Source organism: Thermobia domestica, chromosome 13 (genome assembly GCF_964235325.1).
Source record: "Thermobia domestica chromosome 13, izTheDome1.hap1.1, whole genome shotgun sequence".
In the NCBI taxonomy this organism is placed as follows: domain Eukaryota; kingdom Metazoa; phylum Arthropoda; class Insecta; order Zygentoma; family Lepismatidae; genus Thermobia; species Thermobia domestica.
Genome location: NC_137466.1, coordinates 167,989,856 through 168,010,069, shown reverse-complemented (window position 1 = coordinate 168,010,069; position 20,214 = coordinate 167,989,856). Strand labels below are relative to the sequence as shown.

The window sequence follows — 20,214 nt, the reverse complement described above, 5'->3', positions numbered from 1 at the left end:
TATTAACAGTATTAATTGTAATTCTTTAAAACAGTATTAACTGTACGAAGCTGGAAATATCACATTGTCAATTGAACAAAATCTGGTACATTTTGTGAAATAATTCGTTCTTTTCGGAAGTTTTAAAAAATATATTAACAGTATTAATTCTAATTCTTTAAAACAGTATTAACTGTACGAAGCTGGAAATATCACATTGTCAATTGAACAAAATCTGGCACATTTTGTGAAATAATTCGTTCTTTTCGGAGGTTTTAAAAAATATAACCCTATGTCTTGTTAATCCTGAAAAAATATATCAAATATAGTACTGTACTGTATATTATACATATATACATAATTTTTTTCTCGTTTTATCGAATTTTCATTCAACCGAAGTATCATTGGTCTCATCAAATTTGGCTAAACGAGAGACTAGTGTGATATTAAATGTATATATAATGCAAATTAATTTTGAAAAAACGCATGATATATTTTCGAGGGGGAGTTCGAAAATAAGTTTCCCCTCTCGTTTTTTCCCCAGGAAACCGAATAGCAATGGGGAAACAAGACAGCGGTTGCACGCGCAACACACCAAGGCACAAGTGGGTATTCCTCGCCCGCGATCCTGCAGATGGCGCCGTCGCAGCGCCTGCGCAGAGCGGAGACTGGTCTCTGTCTTGAGCCTGGTAGCTATGTAGAGAAGGCGCGTTTTGACGTCATAGCCAAAGGAGGACGTGTGAGCGGTTGTCCGCTATGAATGGGCATATCGGAAGCAGAAATCCACAACCGCCTCGTGAAAGTCTCATCTGGTGTTCTGTTCTTGGATGACAATGCGAGACCACATACAGCGACGACAACGCAAAACCATATTGCAACTCTTGGGTGGGAGCGCCTTACCCATCCGCCATACAGTCTTGATCTCGCACCCAGTGACTTCTATCTGCTTCTGGTTTTGAAGAAGACTCTCGGCGGCAGGCGCTTTGGAAACAATGCTGAAGTCACAGAAGCTGTTCGACGATTCTTCCGTATGCAGAACACTGATTTTTTCCTGGAAGAGTTTTTGAAGCTTATAGACCGGTATGATAAATGTTTCAATGTACGGGGTACTTATGTGGAAAAATAAAGGTACGTCTGATCTTTAATGTCGCATGCTATTTATGGTCTTGAATCCCCATCTCTGTCCACAGTCGTCTGGAGAAGCTTATTTTCGGACTCCCCCTCGTAAAGAAACTTGAAGAAGAAATCAGTACAATATTTCATTAAAATTCCAGCTCATTTCAAAGAAAGCAGAAAAATCAATCCCCAAACAGATCAATAGACTTAAAATGTTTAAAAAGAAAAGTGCAGGTACTCAGCACCTTTAAGGAAAACTGGATTGTAACATCAACCTTATTTGTACTTACCACAAATGTTTATATTAAAAATACTAATTCAATTTTTGTTATAACTTTTATTAATTCACACTTTATGTCGTTACATTGTATATGAACCATTACGATAACGACTTACAGTTACAACCAGTGTGTCATTTCGTTACGTTTGTTCTTCAAGCACATTATACAGTTGTGTTCAACAATGAGGTTATTTTGTCAGTGTACCACTTATGTCTTTCTTCCTAAACTCAAAAAATATATTCTACAAAATATGAAGAGCTCAGCAATTTTAGATAATCGAAAATCTATTAGAATATATCTAGGTATATATATTATATATATATTTACATATGTATACGGGAGCAAATAAGCATACTAATGGTAATTTAAAAGAACTAATTTACAATAATTACTGAGCATCACATTCAACTATAATTCATAACGTTCACAACATTATGATAATACTGAAAGGTGCTTAAAGTTCAATATAAGTGTATATAAGTAACTGAAGTTTATGTTTAACATATACACAAGATATTTAACAACTAGCTAGTTAGCTACCACTGGCTTAAATTTGATAAAACTATAATACACAAGTTGTTTACAGTAAACAATCAGCAGAGAATTCTAACTGACCCAAAGACAGAAATCTTCATTGTATCCCTCTAATTGCAGATTTTTTTTCTATAGTTGTTCATTTCACGGAAGTCGTCGGAGAGTATTCATGCAGTAGAGTTCTTTATTCTATGTTGTATTTGCAATGAAATGAAAAAAAAAAAAAAAAGTAAAAATGGAAGATGATCACACATTTACGCACCGCTTACAGAAGAAAAGACATCAAGCACCCAGCACAATCATTCGCACCAATCAGTTTAAAACACGATCGTCGAAGATGAAGGTCTGTTGTGTGCATAATATTCTTTTTCGAAGTGAACACAATCTTTTTCTAGTTGAAGAAATTTTACCTTTAAGAAAGAGAAAAATATTTTTACACATCTACATTACCAGTGGAAGACATAAAATAAATAAGGGTGTAAGATATCATTTTGTAGAAACTGTGTTCTAATAGGAATAATACTTACAGACATTATTTGGGGAGGGAGGGGAAAGGAGAGCGAACGCAATGGCTTCATTAATAAATAGGAAAAAAGATATATCCTTGCCGAAAATTAAATATCATAACGAATTATTCTGTGCTTATTATATGATGAAATAGACGAATTTTAGTCCGAAAGTCATCCTGTACTTACGATTCAGCTTAGTACTTTTGGCAGCAAAATAATAATTCTTCATAAGAGGTCAGGTGTGGTGGCTTCTTTCTTCAGAATAAAGCAGTAGTAAATGTAAACCTTGTTAGATAAAATAAGTGTTTTAGAAGAGCAGTAGGGGCGTTAAAAAAGTTTTCGGCTTTTTCTGTATATCACTGTTGTTTGTATTAAGACATATCATGAGAAAAGTATATTAAAATCTGAGAGGGTGTTTATGTATCTGAAGGATTAAAAAAAAAAAAAAAAAAAAAAAAAAGACTTTCATGTAAAAACATATATATAGGGAGAAGTCAATAATATATCTGTTGCGATGAACTTAGGATTCCCTTTTGTAACTGGAGAAGAATGAACTAGGGTTCAAAGGGAACTGTCATGTTTTAATCAAGAAATCATTCAGGACTTTTCCTGCTGGAACTAGCAAAAGCTCCGTTCAAGATTGAAAGTTGCCTCCTGATTTCGTGTCGATCCCCCTGATTACCCAAATTGCCTTGTATTTTATTTCGAAGGACACAAAGATGATTGGATTACAAGGATTCCTTAATGATTTGAATTTAATGTACCCCATAACAATAGTGCCTGGTCTTTTAATATAACGAAAACTCCAAATTCAAGCAATAATTGGATATTTATTGACAGCGAGACGTGTATAATATATTTTGCAGTGCACAGAAAGAAAATAAATAAACAAATAAAATCCATTTTCCAAATGGCACTTAGACCCTCATGTACACTCATGTCCAAAATGATTGTCGCATATCTATAACTGTCTTCTTATAAGAATATAATTTGATAATGATTTAGCAGGGTACTTTTAATACTAATACTATGTGTATAATCGGGAAATGTATTTGTGGTAAATTTCATACGAAAATTAGAATGAGCAAAACAAAATGTTGCTAAATGGACAAGAAAGTTTTATTTTCGTTTAATTGTTCTTATTTACTGCTCTTTTGATATGAAATTTGCCACACACATGTCTTTGCCGGTTATACACAAGAAATACCGGGCGAATTCGTTTTCAAATTATATTCCTACAAAAACATATTTATAGACATGAGACAATAATTTTGTACATGAGTGTACTTCACGTCTTCGCCTTAATGATCTTATATCTATACACTTTCGCGATTAATGAGTTACAACAACAAACATATGCCCCAGCCGTATCGCAAACGTTCACTACACATCGTTGCCTATATGACGAAGTGGCGTAAGTGACAAACTTACAGAACGTACACATAAGCATTTTTATCCCAAATGAACCATTTTTTTAAAATGACGAAAACTAATTTTAAAAAAGTTTTTAAGATAGATACACAGCTTCTTCTGGTATTAGATGAACACCATAAAAACCTGGGATACAACATCTCGTAAAATTATTTATTAATTTATTGTAGTGCTTCCACTTTATCTGTTTTACAAGCGATGATATAGATGATGAAAGAAAATCAATTTTAAAACACACAAACATTCATAAACAGCTTGAAAGCATACACATACGTAAGTGGTTTGAAGTGTGCTGAACATCAATTATTAAAAAAAAAAAAAAAAAAAAAAAAAAAAAAAAAAAAAAAAGTACATTTTACACACTTAATGCTTCTAAAATTTCTACATAAAATACTGCCACACAAAAATGTTTAAAAAGAATATTTTTTGAAGAACAAATGGAAAATAAGCTTCAGCATTGCAGCAAGTTTACCGATGACGAAGGAGATGGAACAATCTGACAAACTGAATGACAACAGAGGTTCTTCTAATTTCGGATGAAGAGAAGATGTAGGATGTAACTATTTATAAACCTTTAATAATTATTCTCATGACAATAAATATATATGATGTATGTGGTGGAAAATATAAAGTAAGTTGATGGTAAGATTTAGGGCTTAATACGGACGACAGTCCCCAAAAACAGCGTTAGCTCTTAAAACCAGACTAACATTATCGAGCAGTATTAAACGTTCTTTGAAGTCTGAGTCTTTTCGGACATTTTACAATAACGCATAATACTCAGCGGAACGACACTGTCTTCACACAACGGACGGTTGATGTTACGCACTAAACAGAAATGCGAAAGAAGAGAGTATGTCCGATATGTAAGCTCCATGGTCACTTCAACTAGCACGTGACGACGTGTCAGTTGCCAAAAATAAGTTTTACATAATGGAACTTACTTTCGTTGGTGGTTCAAATTCGCTTGCATCCGTTAGACGAAATAGTTATTCAAATTGGAAAACGGGAAAAAGAGCTACAGTGCAACAGGTAACACTGCATGCTTGGCTGCTGTGTCGGACGCTCCTTTCCCTAAATGCGCACGTATCCCGCCACCTATTTGCTGAAGCCCTGCTGCTGTCTTGATAGCATCTCTGAAGAACGTCTTACACTCAGGCGTGTTTACTAGAGATTCTGTGGCTTAAATAACACTTCACAAGCCACTGCAGATAAGCACACGATATAAGGAAAGCATAAGAGTATGTCGACGACAAGCTTAGCTACTTCAGTGGAAAATATTGAACACAAGCAACGCAGACTCAATTCTGAGTTATCCTCATCCGTGACAAGAAAGTAAATTATTTGCCACATAAATACATGTTAAAAATAAGAAATTCTTCAACAAAAATATTCGAATGTTATAACCTAACAGAAATTGCAATGTCAGGAAGTTAGCATCCATGTAACTTTAGAATTACTTTTCATATTATTACAGAATACTGCAAAAATAATGAACAGCAATAAAATGTTACAACAAAACTTATTAGTAATAACAAAATATTATGGTGTAGTAACTCATTATTAAGTAATACATTTGTCAGCCACTTATGACTTCTTATTTTAGTGACTATTAGTCATTAAAGAGAAGTATATCGAAAACGTTGCCTATTTCACATCAATTTACATCGTACTCATTTGAAAACTGTGCTGTAATATTTTAACATTAATTTAAAAAAGTTTTTTAAACAACACTTCGCAAAATACTGAAACCACGAAATTATTGGTAATTTGAAAATCTCCAATATTACGAATAAATGCCTGGGATTTCATAATAAAATTGAATCAACGACGATGATGATGTTTACTGTTATAGAATTAAATATTATTTGTTTCAGACAAGTCTCATCAAATTTTTCGTGTGGAGTAATGTACTCACAGGGAAATGAAAAATGACCGTACACATTTGAAATATGCTTATGGAGAAAAATGGATAAAATTAAATAACTCTACTAGGAATATGACAGAAGGCGAGAAAATTAAACAAGCCTTATTACAATGCGATAAAATGTAAAATAAATAAATAACCAGCCTTACTAGGAATGTGACAAAGGGTGCAAAAATTAAACAGCAATGGAACTATGACAAAAGGTTAAAAAAAAAAAAAAAAAATACTAGGGATGTGAAAGTTGAAAAACATATCCAGCCTTACTAGAGATATGACGAAAAGTGAGGAAGTGAGACGAAAAGTAAGGAGATATGACAAAAAGTGAGGAACAACCTTACTAGTGATGTGACAGGTGAGAAAATTAAATAGCCTTACTAGGGATGTGACCACGTTCATATTTACGCATGAGCCACGGTGACCCGGGCACACAGCAGCAGATTGAAGTATGGTATGCGAAAAAAAAAAAAAAAAAAAAAAGATTGTCCACGAGAGAGAAATTTACTGAAAATCAATAAAATGTGCTTTGGAAACCTATTGATAATATTGTGTTCTACTTGCTGTAGATTACTATTTAGTAGTTTTAGTGTTTATTTCTTTTATTTTGTACACTAGAGACATTTTTTTGTTTGTTCGTTTGTTAATTTTTGGATTTGGGCTTAAGGGTGTAAAATACCTAAATATGGTCCTGGATGTGACAAAAGGTGAAAAAATTAAACAGCCTTTTACTAGGGATGTGACAAAAGATGAGAAAATTACACAGCCTTACTAAGAAAGTAACAGGAGGCGAGAAAAGCGAAGCGATTACGGGAAGATGTCGCACATGCAAGCTTCTTTGTGTCAAATGATATACCAAAATGGCCGAACACGTATGATTAACGACAATATGGTACAGAGAATATTTTACACTTATTTATACTCACATGTTAATTATTTGAATAATTTATGAAGAACGCAAAAGAAAGTCAACCAACAAAACGAAGTGGGTTAACTTGAACAAGTACTAACGGAAGATTGAAAAAAAAAAAAAAATACTAACACTGAAGAGAATACTAATTGAAGGCGATTGAAATCAGTGAAATAAAATATGCGAAAAAAAAAATCTTGAATTTCAATGATTTGTGCAAATAACACAATCTAGAAGCAGAAACGAACACACTCAATTACTAAATCTAAACAAATACCTTCAAACCCAAACAAGATGCATCACATGAATAAATTTAAAAGAACATATTGCTATAGTGAAAGGCGCAAATCACTTCCACAGATCCAAACACCATTACCTTGATTTACCACGCCCAGTTGAAATTACACGTAACACAACAAATCTGCAAAATTTAAAAAGTGAAAAGTTTTTGAGACCTGCTCCTGTTCACGTCCTCAGTTATCAATGAAAAAAACGAACATACACATCTAAGAACACAGAATCGTTCATGCTACAGTGCAGTGTAGAAGTACAACGATAATAAGACTAAGTTTTTGAACGTCTACGGTCTTCTTTTATTGGTGACTGAAGAAGTGAGCGGAAGCATTTTCGAAAACTTCTCACTTTGTTAAATGTTGTGGTACGTTGCAGTTTAAATTTTATGATGTGTTAAGTTTAAGAAAAAGTGTCAGAACAGATACAACAGATACCATAATTACAGTAAAACTTCTTAAGTTGGCCACCTTTTTTTTACTGCGCTTCCCGCTTAATTTAGTATAGAACAATCATTTCTAACCGAATGGTCTTTGACATCACAGTTTGGTTCCATCCTTCTTGGTGAAAGGGTGAGGGACTCGCAGATAACATGACGCTGATGAAAGACAGTGGTGACAGGTAAATAAAAACACTGACTGCGTAGTCTATGGTTTTGCACGCATACTGTTCATGAATGCATGACTACGGATACACTGCCAACACTTGCTTATTCTAGTGTCCTACGTAATCCTCTCCCCTCCTTTCCTCATTGCGTTTCTCTCTGCTTTTCTCAGATTATAAAACCGCGCTTCTACTTATACACCGGTCAGTTAGAAATGACTGCTGTAGAATCACGTAGGTAGAAAAAAAGAATGTGGAATTATTACTCCGTTAATTGGCTACTTGTGAAAGGCGGATATTTCCTGTAGACCAAAAAGTGGCAAACTTAAATAGTTCTACATGAAATATGCTGTTTACACACAAAGAAAACTCGCACTATACATATTTTTTCAGCTGTGTTTCTATGCTATACATAAATATGTAATGGTAACTCCCTATTTTAGTTCATACTATAATTATTGAATCAGTGTTTAGAAAAAAGGTAGGGACATCCTTCCACCTGACTACATGTACGGGTATTAAGGTAAAGCCCTCTCTTGTTAACTTTAACCCAATACATGCTAGGATTTTGACATTATTTACCTGATAGATCTAAACATGCCACATAAACTTATCCTATGTTCCTGATGCCATTGCAATCTCTGCGTCCGGTGTAAGCTCTCTTGCAATGGGGAGAAAAGGGAAAATCAAAACAAAATTTATTAACTACACAACTAAAACATTAGAGTGCAGATTAGAATATCTCTGAACCTGTACCAACGAAAATCGCAATGAAAACGTGTACCCAAAATTTACAGGATGTATTACGGAATTGAAGGGCTCAGTGGAAAAAAGACTCTCCCAAAATACAGTGCTTTCTAACGACATCAACGCTGCCTTGATGTCATCAGACTCTTTAGAGAAGTGTTAACAGGTTTCAAGTCATTCTCATCTGGCAACAAAAAAACTTTGATTTGTAACACAAAACTGTTTCTCCATATTTCGTCCTCTAACAACACTATGTACACGGGAGACTTATCCGAATTACCAGTAAAGGGAAATTATTTATTATTGTTACGTCTCGAAAAAAAAAACTAAGGATTAGTAAAAGCATTGATGCCATTTCCAACTGGTAATCCATCACAATTAGGCATTTGCAGAGCATCCTACTGATCTGGAGAAATCATTTTCCCTGACTTCTCCCTGACCTTCCCTGACCTTTAGCAGGATATTCCCGGTGGTGAATGACGTAGACATATATATAAGGGATAAATAACGTTGAATATTTATATACGAGAACATTTATTCTATAAAGACAAATAATAATCACTTGCTCATACGTACATTCCACTTACCACCCATAAAAATCTAAGCAACGTTCCATACTACGATCATTAATGGTTGGTTAAGTTGAAATTGGTGTACAATTAATGTTAGAAAAATATATTTCATAAAATTTCCCTGAGTTTTCATGATTTCCAGTCTTTGTCCCTGAGTTTCCCTGCCCTGCATCATTTTTCCTGACTTCCCTGACCAGTAGAAACTCTGCTATAATTTTGAATTATACTTTCCCATACTTATTTGAAAGTACGATTCAAAACTCTGAATAGCTACTGGTGTTGCAACTACGCTTTTTTAACTGAGTGATGTGTATCATTGTATCAGCTCCAACGCGCCAGTATTCCTGGCTTTCTTGATCACAGTTTACAATTTCTTAATTAAAATTGCTTTCCTACTGCCTTAGTATGCTAATCAACACGAAAAAATGTATGTCCTCACAAGTGATCACTCACACTAACCGCTGCTACTTGGAATAATAAATTATATGTGATATGAGACATATGTACTCTTTATCTTTTCCACTAGGCCCAGCACAAGCATTATGAAGGTGATACTGGAGTAGAGAAATAACGTTACGTCTTTCGCATTTGGGGTACATTAACATCATCCAGAAGAGAAAATGTATAGAGTGCGTATACATAATTATTTATTAGTAACATTTAATCTTTCAAATTATGTGGCATTCATATTTGCCCCCTCGACTTTTATTTTTAAGCGCTCGTATGATAATTTGGGAAAATTTTATCTCTGAAACTTACATTCTGGTAATATATTCAGTACTAAATACATTCTGCATCCTCTGTAAAACACTCCATGTAAATATGTAATATGAAAGCTATAAAAGGAATGCGTTTAATTTGAAAACAACGAACATATTAACAGCAGAAATACTTCAAAAATCGGAAATCATATTTACTGTATTTGTTCGGAACAGAATGTATTCCAATTTTCGAATAGTAGCAGTACAAACAATTGCCGAAAGATTTTCTTTCCAAAATTTTGAACTAAATAGCTTATCTTCGCAAGAATTACTGTTACAAAAATTAACTCGTTAAAGAAGTTATAAATTCAATTTTCGTCGGCAAAATTTTGTGTGATTTTAGCTCTTAAACGATGTGTTTGTTCCTCAAAGACTATCCCTCACGAAGTATATTCCCCATTTACTATATATTCGTTGTATTTTTCTTTATTTTTTGCTTTTTAGTTTTACAGTCCACGGTTATGCCTTGTTGACTACGGGAAGAAGACGGTTAATGGAAGTGAATTATTACAAAAGAATTGGAATAAGAATGTCAGAGAAACATGGGAACCTCGACAAAACCCATGGACACGATTATGTCCACTACAAGTTCACCAGCTTGGGATCGAACCAGGACTTCTCACAGTATGGTGAGTGCTCTACCACAGAGCCACCGTGCCTCCTCCATTACATCATGAGTAACACGAGTAGTATGTATGAGTTCAATTTTTCGGTAATTTTTTTGGTAACAAGCCATTACTCAAGTCAATTCAAGAGCGTTCTGATAATTAGAGACCCCTTACAATGTAAATAAACTGTGATCTTTTAGCTGATGAAAGAGTTGCGAATAGCCACATGACATACATAAACTGACAGATGTGTAATTACCGCATCGAACATTCAATACTACTAGCTCTTTACTTTTTAATTCAAAATCTTTCCAAATTACTTCACAAGGATGAATAAGTACCAGAAAACATATGCCACAGCTAAAACCGAACCCTGGTATATGAACACAAAAGGTATGTGCTGTGTTCATTCGGCCGAATGTTACTAACTAGAAATCTATTGTTTACTTGTATAAACGGCATATTTGACAAGTATTCGAATTATGTGAACAGGAAGAGTTTCTAGAATATAGGGGAACGGGGAAACATAATAATAAATCTTTTGTTTTATAAATACATTTACGATTTTCCCCCTTAATGATGCATTTTCATGTGCAATATTGATATGCTCTTATATTTTAATCCATACACAATGTCTTTTCGTAATTAACACTATGTAATTACTCTATTGCAAAAGATATGTCGTTACTCGCGAACGATTTTTTTTTTTTTTTTTTTTTTTTTTTTTTTTTTTTTTTTTCAGAAATATGCGACCACTTCAAATAATCAGAACCGTACGAATATAACAATTATAAGGAAACATAGTACAACTTTCCTTAAAGATAAAGCTATGCTGGTGGAAAATTAAAGCAGAAAAAACTCAAGTTTGTGGGACTCGGCAGTGGCCTGCAATACTTGGTTGTTGTATTCAATGCCTACTGTACTCTGCAAACGAAAGCTTTTTCCTTATTTTTTCCCTGACTCAGAGTAAGGTTCAAACACTATGTAGCGAATTCGAACTACATTTCCTTCTGAACTATATTTAAAGGTCTGCTCTGTGAGGCAGATGAACACTAGACAGAGCCAAACCAGAACATGTGACCAAAAGCCCGTGAAGTACTCTATGCTGTAATATTTCTCATGGACTCAATCAGGGTTGCAAACTCCATATTAAAATAGCTTGCAATTTTTCTTCGGTCGCTCCTCATAAATATTCTTTTCTTCGTATTAATTGGGAAGACATGTGCTTTGGTGACTACTCTTGAAATTTTTGGTTCTTTCATGAAGAAATCGCCATAAAAATATACACAGAAAATAATTGTTTATTAATCTCTTTAGAACCTTTACATCAAAAGTGCAAAATGTAATTGTAAAAATATTCATTCATCATGTGAATGACCAGGTCATAAAACAAGATCATAGAATAAATGGTTGAAACCGTACAGGAACACTCTTACAAACGCAATAAACAAAGTAAGTGCTTCACTTGCCCTTTTTATAATTAGAACAAAATATACTCAACTTTTGAATGACTCTTTCAATACGATATGAACCAATCTTATAATAGCTTCACATTTCTAACAGATCATATAATTAGCTGATAATTCTTAAAACTAAAAAACGTAACATAAAAGATCAGAGATATACGATAATGAACTTAACTGCGTATATTTTACTCTTCTATATAAAGTGCTATTATATTAGAATCAAGATTTTAAACCTACCTGCACAATGTCGCATCTATTTGCTTTATCCAAGGAACCGCAAGTTTGATTTTACGCCTATAATTGATGTCCTTCCATATTGGATTTCTTTCCAGGTACACTGTCGCAAGGCTTTTATTGCTATTCAGTTTGTCTACATTAGTCCAGTCTTCCAATAAATTATCATTAAACTGGAAAAATAGATACACAACTCAATTCACTCATTTTAGAAGTAATTCAATCGTTTTAGTTAAGTAAATCATACAAGCATAAGCAATCTAATAGTTCTTTCCGAAAATAAGTATTAATTATTCAATTAAAATATTCATACAAATAAACATTTCAAAACATGTCATTATTTATATCTATCTACGAGGGCTATTTTTCTAATACAATGAACAATAAAGCAGATAAGAGAAATTAAAATTATGATTTCAGTACGACAACGTCAGATGAATAGCTTATTCTAAAGGAAACAAAACAAAAAAGTTTCTAATACACACATATCTGTCTACGCTGGCCACCATAAGTTCCACTGAGAAGTAGTCAACTTTTAGAAAATATATTTTAAAACAAAAACTGTTATAGATCGCTATAAACACGTCTAATGCTATAATCAATTATTATATACGTTTTGTAAATAATATATATGATAATAAAACTTGTTTCTACAACGCAGAAACATCGTATAAAATAAATATCTATCTACAAGGTGTGTTTTTTTTCTTTCAATTTCTGCTAAGCCACCAGAGCAGAATAACGTGAGATGACAAAACGGGAACAAGAGACATCCTGTTCGAAACGAAAATTTGAGACGTCGAGGGATAAGGAAGTCTTGTTCATTGGACACTGCCGGAGATAAGAGACGTTGAAGGATGAGAAACGTCCTGTTCATTGCACGTCGCCCATCTCCCACACCGAGAGACAAGCTCTGCCATTCAATAATTGTGGAACAGCAAGCGTGGAAACACAGAATGCAATCAAAGTGCCCGCCAAGTGTGAAGTGGGAGATAATTCAATTTCTCTATGCGGCGGGAACTTCATAAATGATTGCTGTGTACACAACTGCTACAGAGAACTTAAAAAAGGACTTTCTGATGTACACGACGATAATAGCAAAGGCTGGAAATCTGTGGTCCAGGCAACCTTAATGAACCGTAAATCATTTGGTTCGTGAAAGGCATACAATTTCACGGAACTTGGCAGGCGCCTGGAAAAATTGAATTACATCACGTAATTTACACTTAGCAGATGTTTCAAATGCACTTGATACAAAAAATGAAATATTTCAGTTTTACGTTCCACGCTTATGAGGAAACGGTGATAATGAGAAATGAATGCAATGATGGAATGAATGAAGTGGGAGGAAACGGGAGAGCCCCGAGAAAACCCACGAACACGGTGTTCGTTCACTAAAGCTAGGGACCCCACGCACTAGAGGTGAACGCTCTACCACTGAGGCACCTTTGTACTTGATACATTTTCATGCCCGGTATCTCACAATGATTGAATGGTAATTCTGCCTATCGGTGTGGGAAATGGGACACGTCCAATGAAAAGCTTTGTTTTACCCCAGTCATCTCACGGTTTTTCTCTGGTGACTTTAACAGAAGTTTATATATATATAACCCATTATCTAAATTTGCCACTCGCACGTTATAATTTAAATATTGTATTTTTAACATGGTAACTACCCACAAAACGCTACGATATATGCTTTATTCTTTTATCTCTTTCACCTATGACGATAGATATAGATAAAATAATCAGTTCCGGGAAATAACCAAAAACTTCAACACATCTCATCCCTCGAAGTAACGAAACAACAAAAGCGCCCTGTTGTGCATTTAGAAACGGTTCACTACAGTCAGAAACAATATTAAGTATAGGTTGGAGCTATCATTTCTTATACCTCCAACCTATACTTAATATTGTTTTTGACTATACATGGGTGATAACAAGAAAGCAGCTGAACGAAACAAAAGTTGTCCCGTTATATTTTTCTTTTTGTGGTTGTTGTTTGTTTTTGTTTTTGCACTTTGATACATGAATCCCATTGTCATTTTTTTTTGTGTGTAAATTTTCTGCAAGCTTCCTAGAATGAGAAGGATTCGCACAAATGTTGAAAACACAGGGCATCACAGCTCAATAAACATGAACTTAATTCGTAACTCTCGACTGGACCACCAAACATTTTACAAGACAGAATATGGATGAAAAGTTGTATTTGCACCGCTCTGTTCATACACTCGCCAACAATAGTCATACAGTAAAAGATGTCTGTAAAGAACTTCTAACAGATGAAGATCACTTGGTTGAATGATTTGGAGTTTAGTGTCTCGTTCAGTATCGAAGCTATATAAGATGTAAACCTACACCTTAACATGGGATCCAAACTACATAAGCTACAACCGGGAATCGAATCTGGGTCTCCCGCGCCGAAAGTGCATACGCTAACTATATAGGCACGAGAGAATTTAAATGAAAATCATGTAGGTATCCAATACACAAAGGTGAATGTATCATTAACGGAATGAGAATAACGTTGCTTTAATGCGGCCAACTTCCCAGATACGGTGGCCAATTTACGGAATAATAAGTAATGTATGCCTTAATGTGAAAATGCAGGTTCTGCACAAATGAGGTCAATTTACGTAAATGTCAACTTAATTTTCACTATATTTTTTTCATACGTGAGTAGGATTTAATGGTATCAACTCTTGACATAGATCAATCACATAGATGTTGTGACCCTACATTCCCTCAATATGCATATCAGTCCTCATGCATATTTATCGCCTTCAACTCTTATGGAAAACACTGAATATCATGTGTATCCGTTTCTCTTGATGATCTGGGTTAACTAATCCCTAATAAGAGTAATATTTTCTCTGGATGGAAGTACTACAACCAAATGTTCTTAAATAGATCAAAATCACGAGACTTATCAGGAATTAAGAAGGACGCTCCAGTTCCTTCACTACTAATTCCGTAACAGTTCTATTACAGGTGTAACATGACAGAGTGAAATCGCGCAGAATGAAGGGGAAGGGTGTGAATATATACCAGCCTCTTTCCTTAGAGCTGAATTCACTTACTTCTCAGAGTTTTTGGTGCTCGACCTCAAGACGACACTTCGAACTGTTTTAAGAAACCCGTACTCTTCTTTCGTAAATATGTATTAAGGGTATTTTTACTCAAAGACTAATCATTAATCACATCTGCCCTAATCTACAGATACATGGGAAAGATCACAGTATATTCTCGACAAACATCCTACAGCCAATTACCTATTACCGTAAATAGAATTTCATTTTGTAATGTATGGGACACATCAATAGAGCTGCCAGTTGTTATTAACCTACGTGCTTTAAAAAATAAAACTAATTACGAAGCCATTAGGCTACAAAAGATTTCACCTAGTAACTATATCCAGAAGATTGATCGGTTTATGTCCAACAGATTTTGCAACGCTGCTGTCACGTAAGTAGTTAAGCCAAACCATGAAACCGGTGCCATTATCAGTGGTGTCTCAACTTGTAGTGCGGGAGTATCGAATTCGTAATAGTGCAACGCCACCGTTGCGAGAAAACAGTTTAATCATTGGGCGGACCACACTAAAGATATCGTGACCAGGCAAACACAAATGGGGCTTATGAAGAAGCATTCGCTAACAAAAAGGTCCCATTCGAGATTAGGATCGAAAAAGTCACCTAAGGTGGTTAGTGGAATTCGCCGACTGGCAACCCAGGAGATTCCATATCCCAAAGTAACATGGACCAAAGATTAAATCTGAAGCAATCCATTTTATTCACACATTATTCATCACTCTCTTGGCCTGAGTGCGTACATAAGAGCTGGTTTCACTAACCCCCTCCCACGCCACATTATCGAACGTAAAACAAACTGTACGAAAGACGACTGGAGGGGTCAAATGGAAGATGATTGTCACATTGAATAAGGTCTACATTTATTTAACGTGTAATGTTAATATTATGCCAATTATGTGCAGCGGCATCTCTTGCAAGGGACGTACCTAATTTAACCTTAATGCCGAGAAAGTTTCCCGAAATGAATCATGATTGTCGCTAGATACGGGTACGAAGGGAAGCTGGAGGTGTGTAAAGTGGACAACAACGTGAAGGTGAATGCTGTCTCCTTCCAGAAATCCTATGACTCCAATCTATATTCCGTTTATACGAAGCCGACAAAAACCAGGCAGGCATCCACATGCAAAAAGCGTGTAATCATACCCCCAGACCATTCCTCCAATTTCTTCATGAAATGAAGTAGAAAACAAGAGTCTCTATGTTATTCTCTTTCACGACATTCCCTTTAAAAAGACATGATGCCAGCCTAATGGATTTCTAGGCATGTGGATTGTTAAAACAATATCTAAAGTATACCTTCACTGGCTTACAAAAAAACCTGCAAAGAGGAATGAGATGGAATTCCTATGTCCATGTTACAATGTAGTTTCTGGCAATAGAGCGGCACATCTTTTCATAGAGTTGGTACAACTTTGAAATCAGTCGAACATAAGCCGATCAACTTTCTGTATGAAGTTAATTACCACATACTATGTTAGGAAGTAGGAAAAAAAAAAAAAAAAAACAGTTGTTCAATTTCTATCTTACATTTTTGCCATACAAACATTAAGGGTGATGGCCCTTATAATTACATTATATATATAAAAAAAAAGCTGCTTACCCAGAATTCTTCAAGTTTCGTTAGATGGTCTATATTTTCTATTTTTTTAATTTTGTTCGATGCCAAATCCAGTGTTGTTAACTCTGTGTTGTTATCCAAATTTTCTATCACCTCAATGCCATTTTCAGACAAGTAGAGTTGGTCCAGATTTCGCAGTTCAGACAAGTTCTCCATTTTCGTTAACCTATTGCCCTACAAAATTTGCATTACATCAACAACAATACGCATTCATTTTACAGCTATTGAGTGTTGTGTCATTTTGGCTTTTCAGTTTATTAACTTAAACAAGTTACTTTTCTTCTTTGAAATGAAAAATTATTTTAGTGGGTTGATTTTACTAATTTCTTCGTCAAATCTATTTGAATACCCTTTACTTTATAAAAAATTAATTCTAAGTTAAATTTATTTAAATAATATTAATATAATACCAGGTTATTTTTTATAAACTAAGATACTTAATACAGATAGTAAAAACCGATTCATCATTAAAATCTCCATTCATTTTTTAAAAAAACAGAATACATCCCCATATAAACCAATGGCTTGAAACCAAGATGGTGCAGGTATTCTACAGCTTTAAATTCAAATGTAAGAATATTAGCATGTAAAAATATTAGCATTAAAACAAAATTAAAATTAAATCATATAATTGATAAATCATCAAACGTGACAGGCTAAATAGCCTTAGATGCCGAAAGCCCAGAAATCTAAGTCCTATCGAAATATAGCTAAAAATTTTCGCGTTGGTAGAAGTGAAATCCCCGCCAATGATGTTATTCTTTGTACCGATTCAATGGTTCAGACTTCTGTCCAACCAACTGCAAACAAACTAAGCTATGAGTTTTTCTGTTTGGAATGAAATAAATGCATGTAATTTTAATTCTTAATAAATTGTTCCATACACAAATTTGAGTATGAAGAACAGCGATCTGCGTTTGTTCAGCGAAGAGTGTTCTGTTTTAAGCTTACCAAAAGGTAACAATCCTACAAGTGTCTACAACATAAAATGCCCAAATGTTCTTCTCCCTAGCATTGGGTTGTCACCTTTCCAAAGCAAAATATAGGGACACATCACACAGGTATTCGGAAGGGGAAGGGGTATCAGCGTTTCTTTTTTCGTAATAATGTAATATAAGTCATTTTATAGTGAACAGAGAATCAATATACATCTAACTGGTAAAAGGAGACAATTTAAATCATATACGTCCTATAAAATATACACAATAAAAATATGGATCATTTGAATAGTATGTAGCTTATATATAGGCCTATATGTTACATACCTACACACACGCAAAATAAAAAAAAAAAAATATAAATAGTTAATTATTCCAATACTTTAAAATACAGTAATATTTGTTGTAGGAACAGTACGAAAATCTTGAAAATGAAATGAAATATTTCAGTTCAAACGTCGCACGATTCAGTTCAATACCCTTTCGGCTAAAGGAGACGGGTGATTAAGGCAAGCGAATGATGATGGAAAAATTGATGGAATGACAATGTGGGAAGAAATGGGTACACCCGAGGAAACCCACGTAGACGATGTTGTCCACCACAAACTTACTTGTGTGAGGATCGAACCAGGTTTCCTCACACCAGAGGTAGGTACGTGCTCTACCACTGAACCAATGTGTTCCTTAGGAACAGAACGGTTTGTTGATATTCCTTTAACTGCTACTACTGCCAGGTCTACTGCTGTTATTGCTCGTATTTAAATGTATATTTCTGATTACTTATTGCTGCCTTGAGAAATCGATCTTCAACAATTACAAAATGAGCTTAGACTTTCTGTTCCCAGGCAGTAGATACCTCCTGCGCTATTGTGAGATTTCTTCTTACTTACTGCATAATAATATGGAAATTAATTTCCAAAAATAATAATACTAGTTACCAACTTGATCAACAAATATGCAAGTGGGGACATATTAAACTCCCGACAGAGTCACGTCGGAACGCGAGGAATTTTCTCCAAAATCGGGACGCGTGGCAATCCTATTCCTGTATCAAATATTACCACTTATACTGAGTGTTCTGCTGAATCTCTACGTAGCTGAATCCTTTATAGAATTGCCCATTTTTGAAACATCAAATTACTTCTATTTTTATGCTTGAAAATGTCTGAGGGACAAATACACAAAATAATTTCATTCTTTACAGCCAATTTGCAAATCGTGGTCAACAAGAAACTCCGGGCTAACTGTGGGGAGACTACATAAAATAACTAAAATATAGGAAACGTGAAAAGATATCTCCTAGTGTTAATTCTGAAAAAAACTGCTGTACGTATTTTTTTTTTCCATCATCACATTTGTACAGGGAAACTATAAAACTATTCTACCACCGAACACTCTAATTCATCACAGTGATAAATTACTTCATGTATCTTTCCTGTTTTACATCTTAAAAATACCTGCATTTCATTACAGCTGAAACGGAACTAAAATTTAATTACATACCTGCAAACTGAGAACTTCCAACTGCTTCAAGGAGTCTAAATTTTGTATCTTTGTAATCTTATTCTTACCCAAGTAAAGGCTTTTCAAGTTGTCAAGTCCTTCCAAGTTTTCGATGACCTACAGAAAAATTTTATGTATTATTTTGATTGTATTGTAGAGCAGTGTTGGGTAAGTTACTTGTAAAATGGTAACGCGTTACAAGTTACTTTACTTTCCCTCAAAATGTAACGCGTTACTTTTAAGTCCAAAACTTTGAATATGTAATTTTTATAAAAATAGTATTACTTAAATTTTCCGTACTACTACTACTACAATTATTATTATTATTATTATTATTATTATTATTATTATTATTATTATTATTATTATTATTATTATTATTATTATTATTGCACATTCTGATTTCCCCGATCATCGTAAATGTTTAGAACTGTAGGAAGATATAGTAGCGCTGCTATATCTTTTCATGCGAACAGTTACTTTATTGGAAATTTGATGTGCTTCGCTGACTTTATAACTACAATATTGCACGCTCTGAATCGCTTTATGTAGATGCAAGAACAAATTCTTACTTGACAGCTATATGAACACATCCATATAATGTAACAATGACTAAAATGCCATACTGCATTCGAAAAAATGGCTGCTAAACTAATTATATAATAATAACAATGTTGTTATGTAAAATTAAAAATACAGAATATAGAGAAGCATTACACTACAACTAGTAAAATGAGAAAACATGAACTAGGGGTGAATCAAAACTTGTCAGTAACTTTAAAATCGATACATGTTTTTTAAAGCTAGTTGTTCCAAACTCTATAATCAACGGGACTCTAGGATACGCAATCTTGTGACAATTACTCTCACATACTTAATTAACCATTCATGTATTTAGATGAAAACAAATATTTAAATTAGCTGCTGGCTCAGTGCTCGCATTTTCTCCACTACTACGGTCCGTTATTAATTTTTTAAAAAATATTTCATAAATTATTTACGGTCATTTCATTATTATTTAGCTGTGACGCTTCATCTTACTTTAAGTAATTTTGTGTGATTGTGAGATGCTTGCATCTAAAAACGTTAGCATTACGCAC

At 34.3% G+C, this 20,214-nt stretch overlaps 1 protein-coding gene across 11 annotated transcripts in view; it reads right to left on the bottom strand.

Annotated features, from left to right (window-relative positions):
* Positions 1-1,417: 1,417 nt before the first annotated feature.
* Positions 1,418-20,214, bottom strand: part of LOC145668721 (uncharacterized) — a 96,457-nt gene continuing 77,660 nt past the window's right edge. For 10 of the 11 annotated variants that reach the window (XM_081736839.1, XM_081736835.1, XM_081736832.1 and 7 more), the window contains 5 exons: positions 19,115-19,231; positions 16,656-16,847; positions 11,967-12,136; positions 8,158-8,236; positions 1,418-2,320 (listed from right to left, as the gene is read on the bottom strand). In XM_081736839.1, coding sequence (XP_081592965.1) covers positions 8,191-8,236; positions 11,967-12,136; positions 16,656-16,847; positions 19,115-19,231 — 525 coding nt within the window. In that variant the 3' untranslated portion in view covers positions 1,418-2,320; positions 8,158-8,190. The remainder of the gene's footprint in view (positions 2,321-8,157; positions 8,237-11,966; positions 12,137-16,655; positions 16,848-19,114; positions 19,232-20,214) is intronic. The other variant, XM_081736834.1, reaches the window with a different exon arrangement.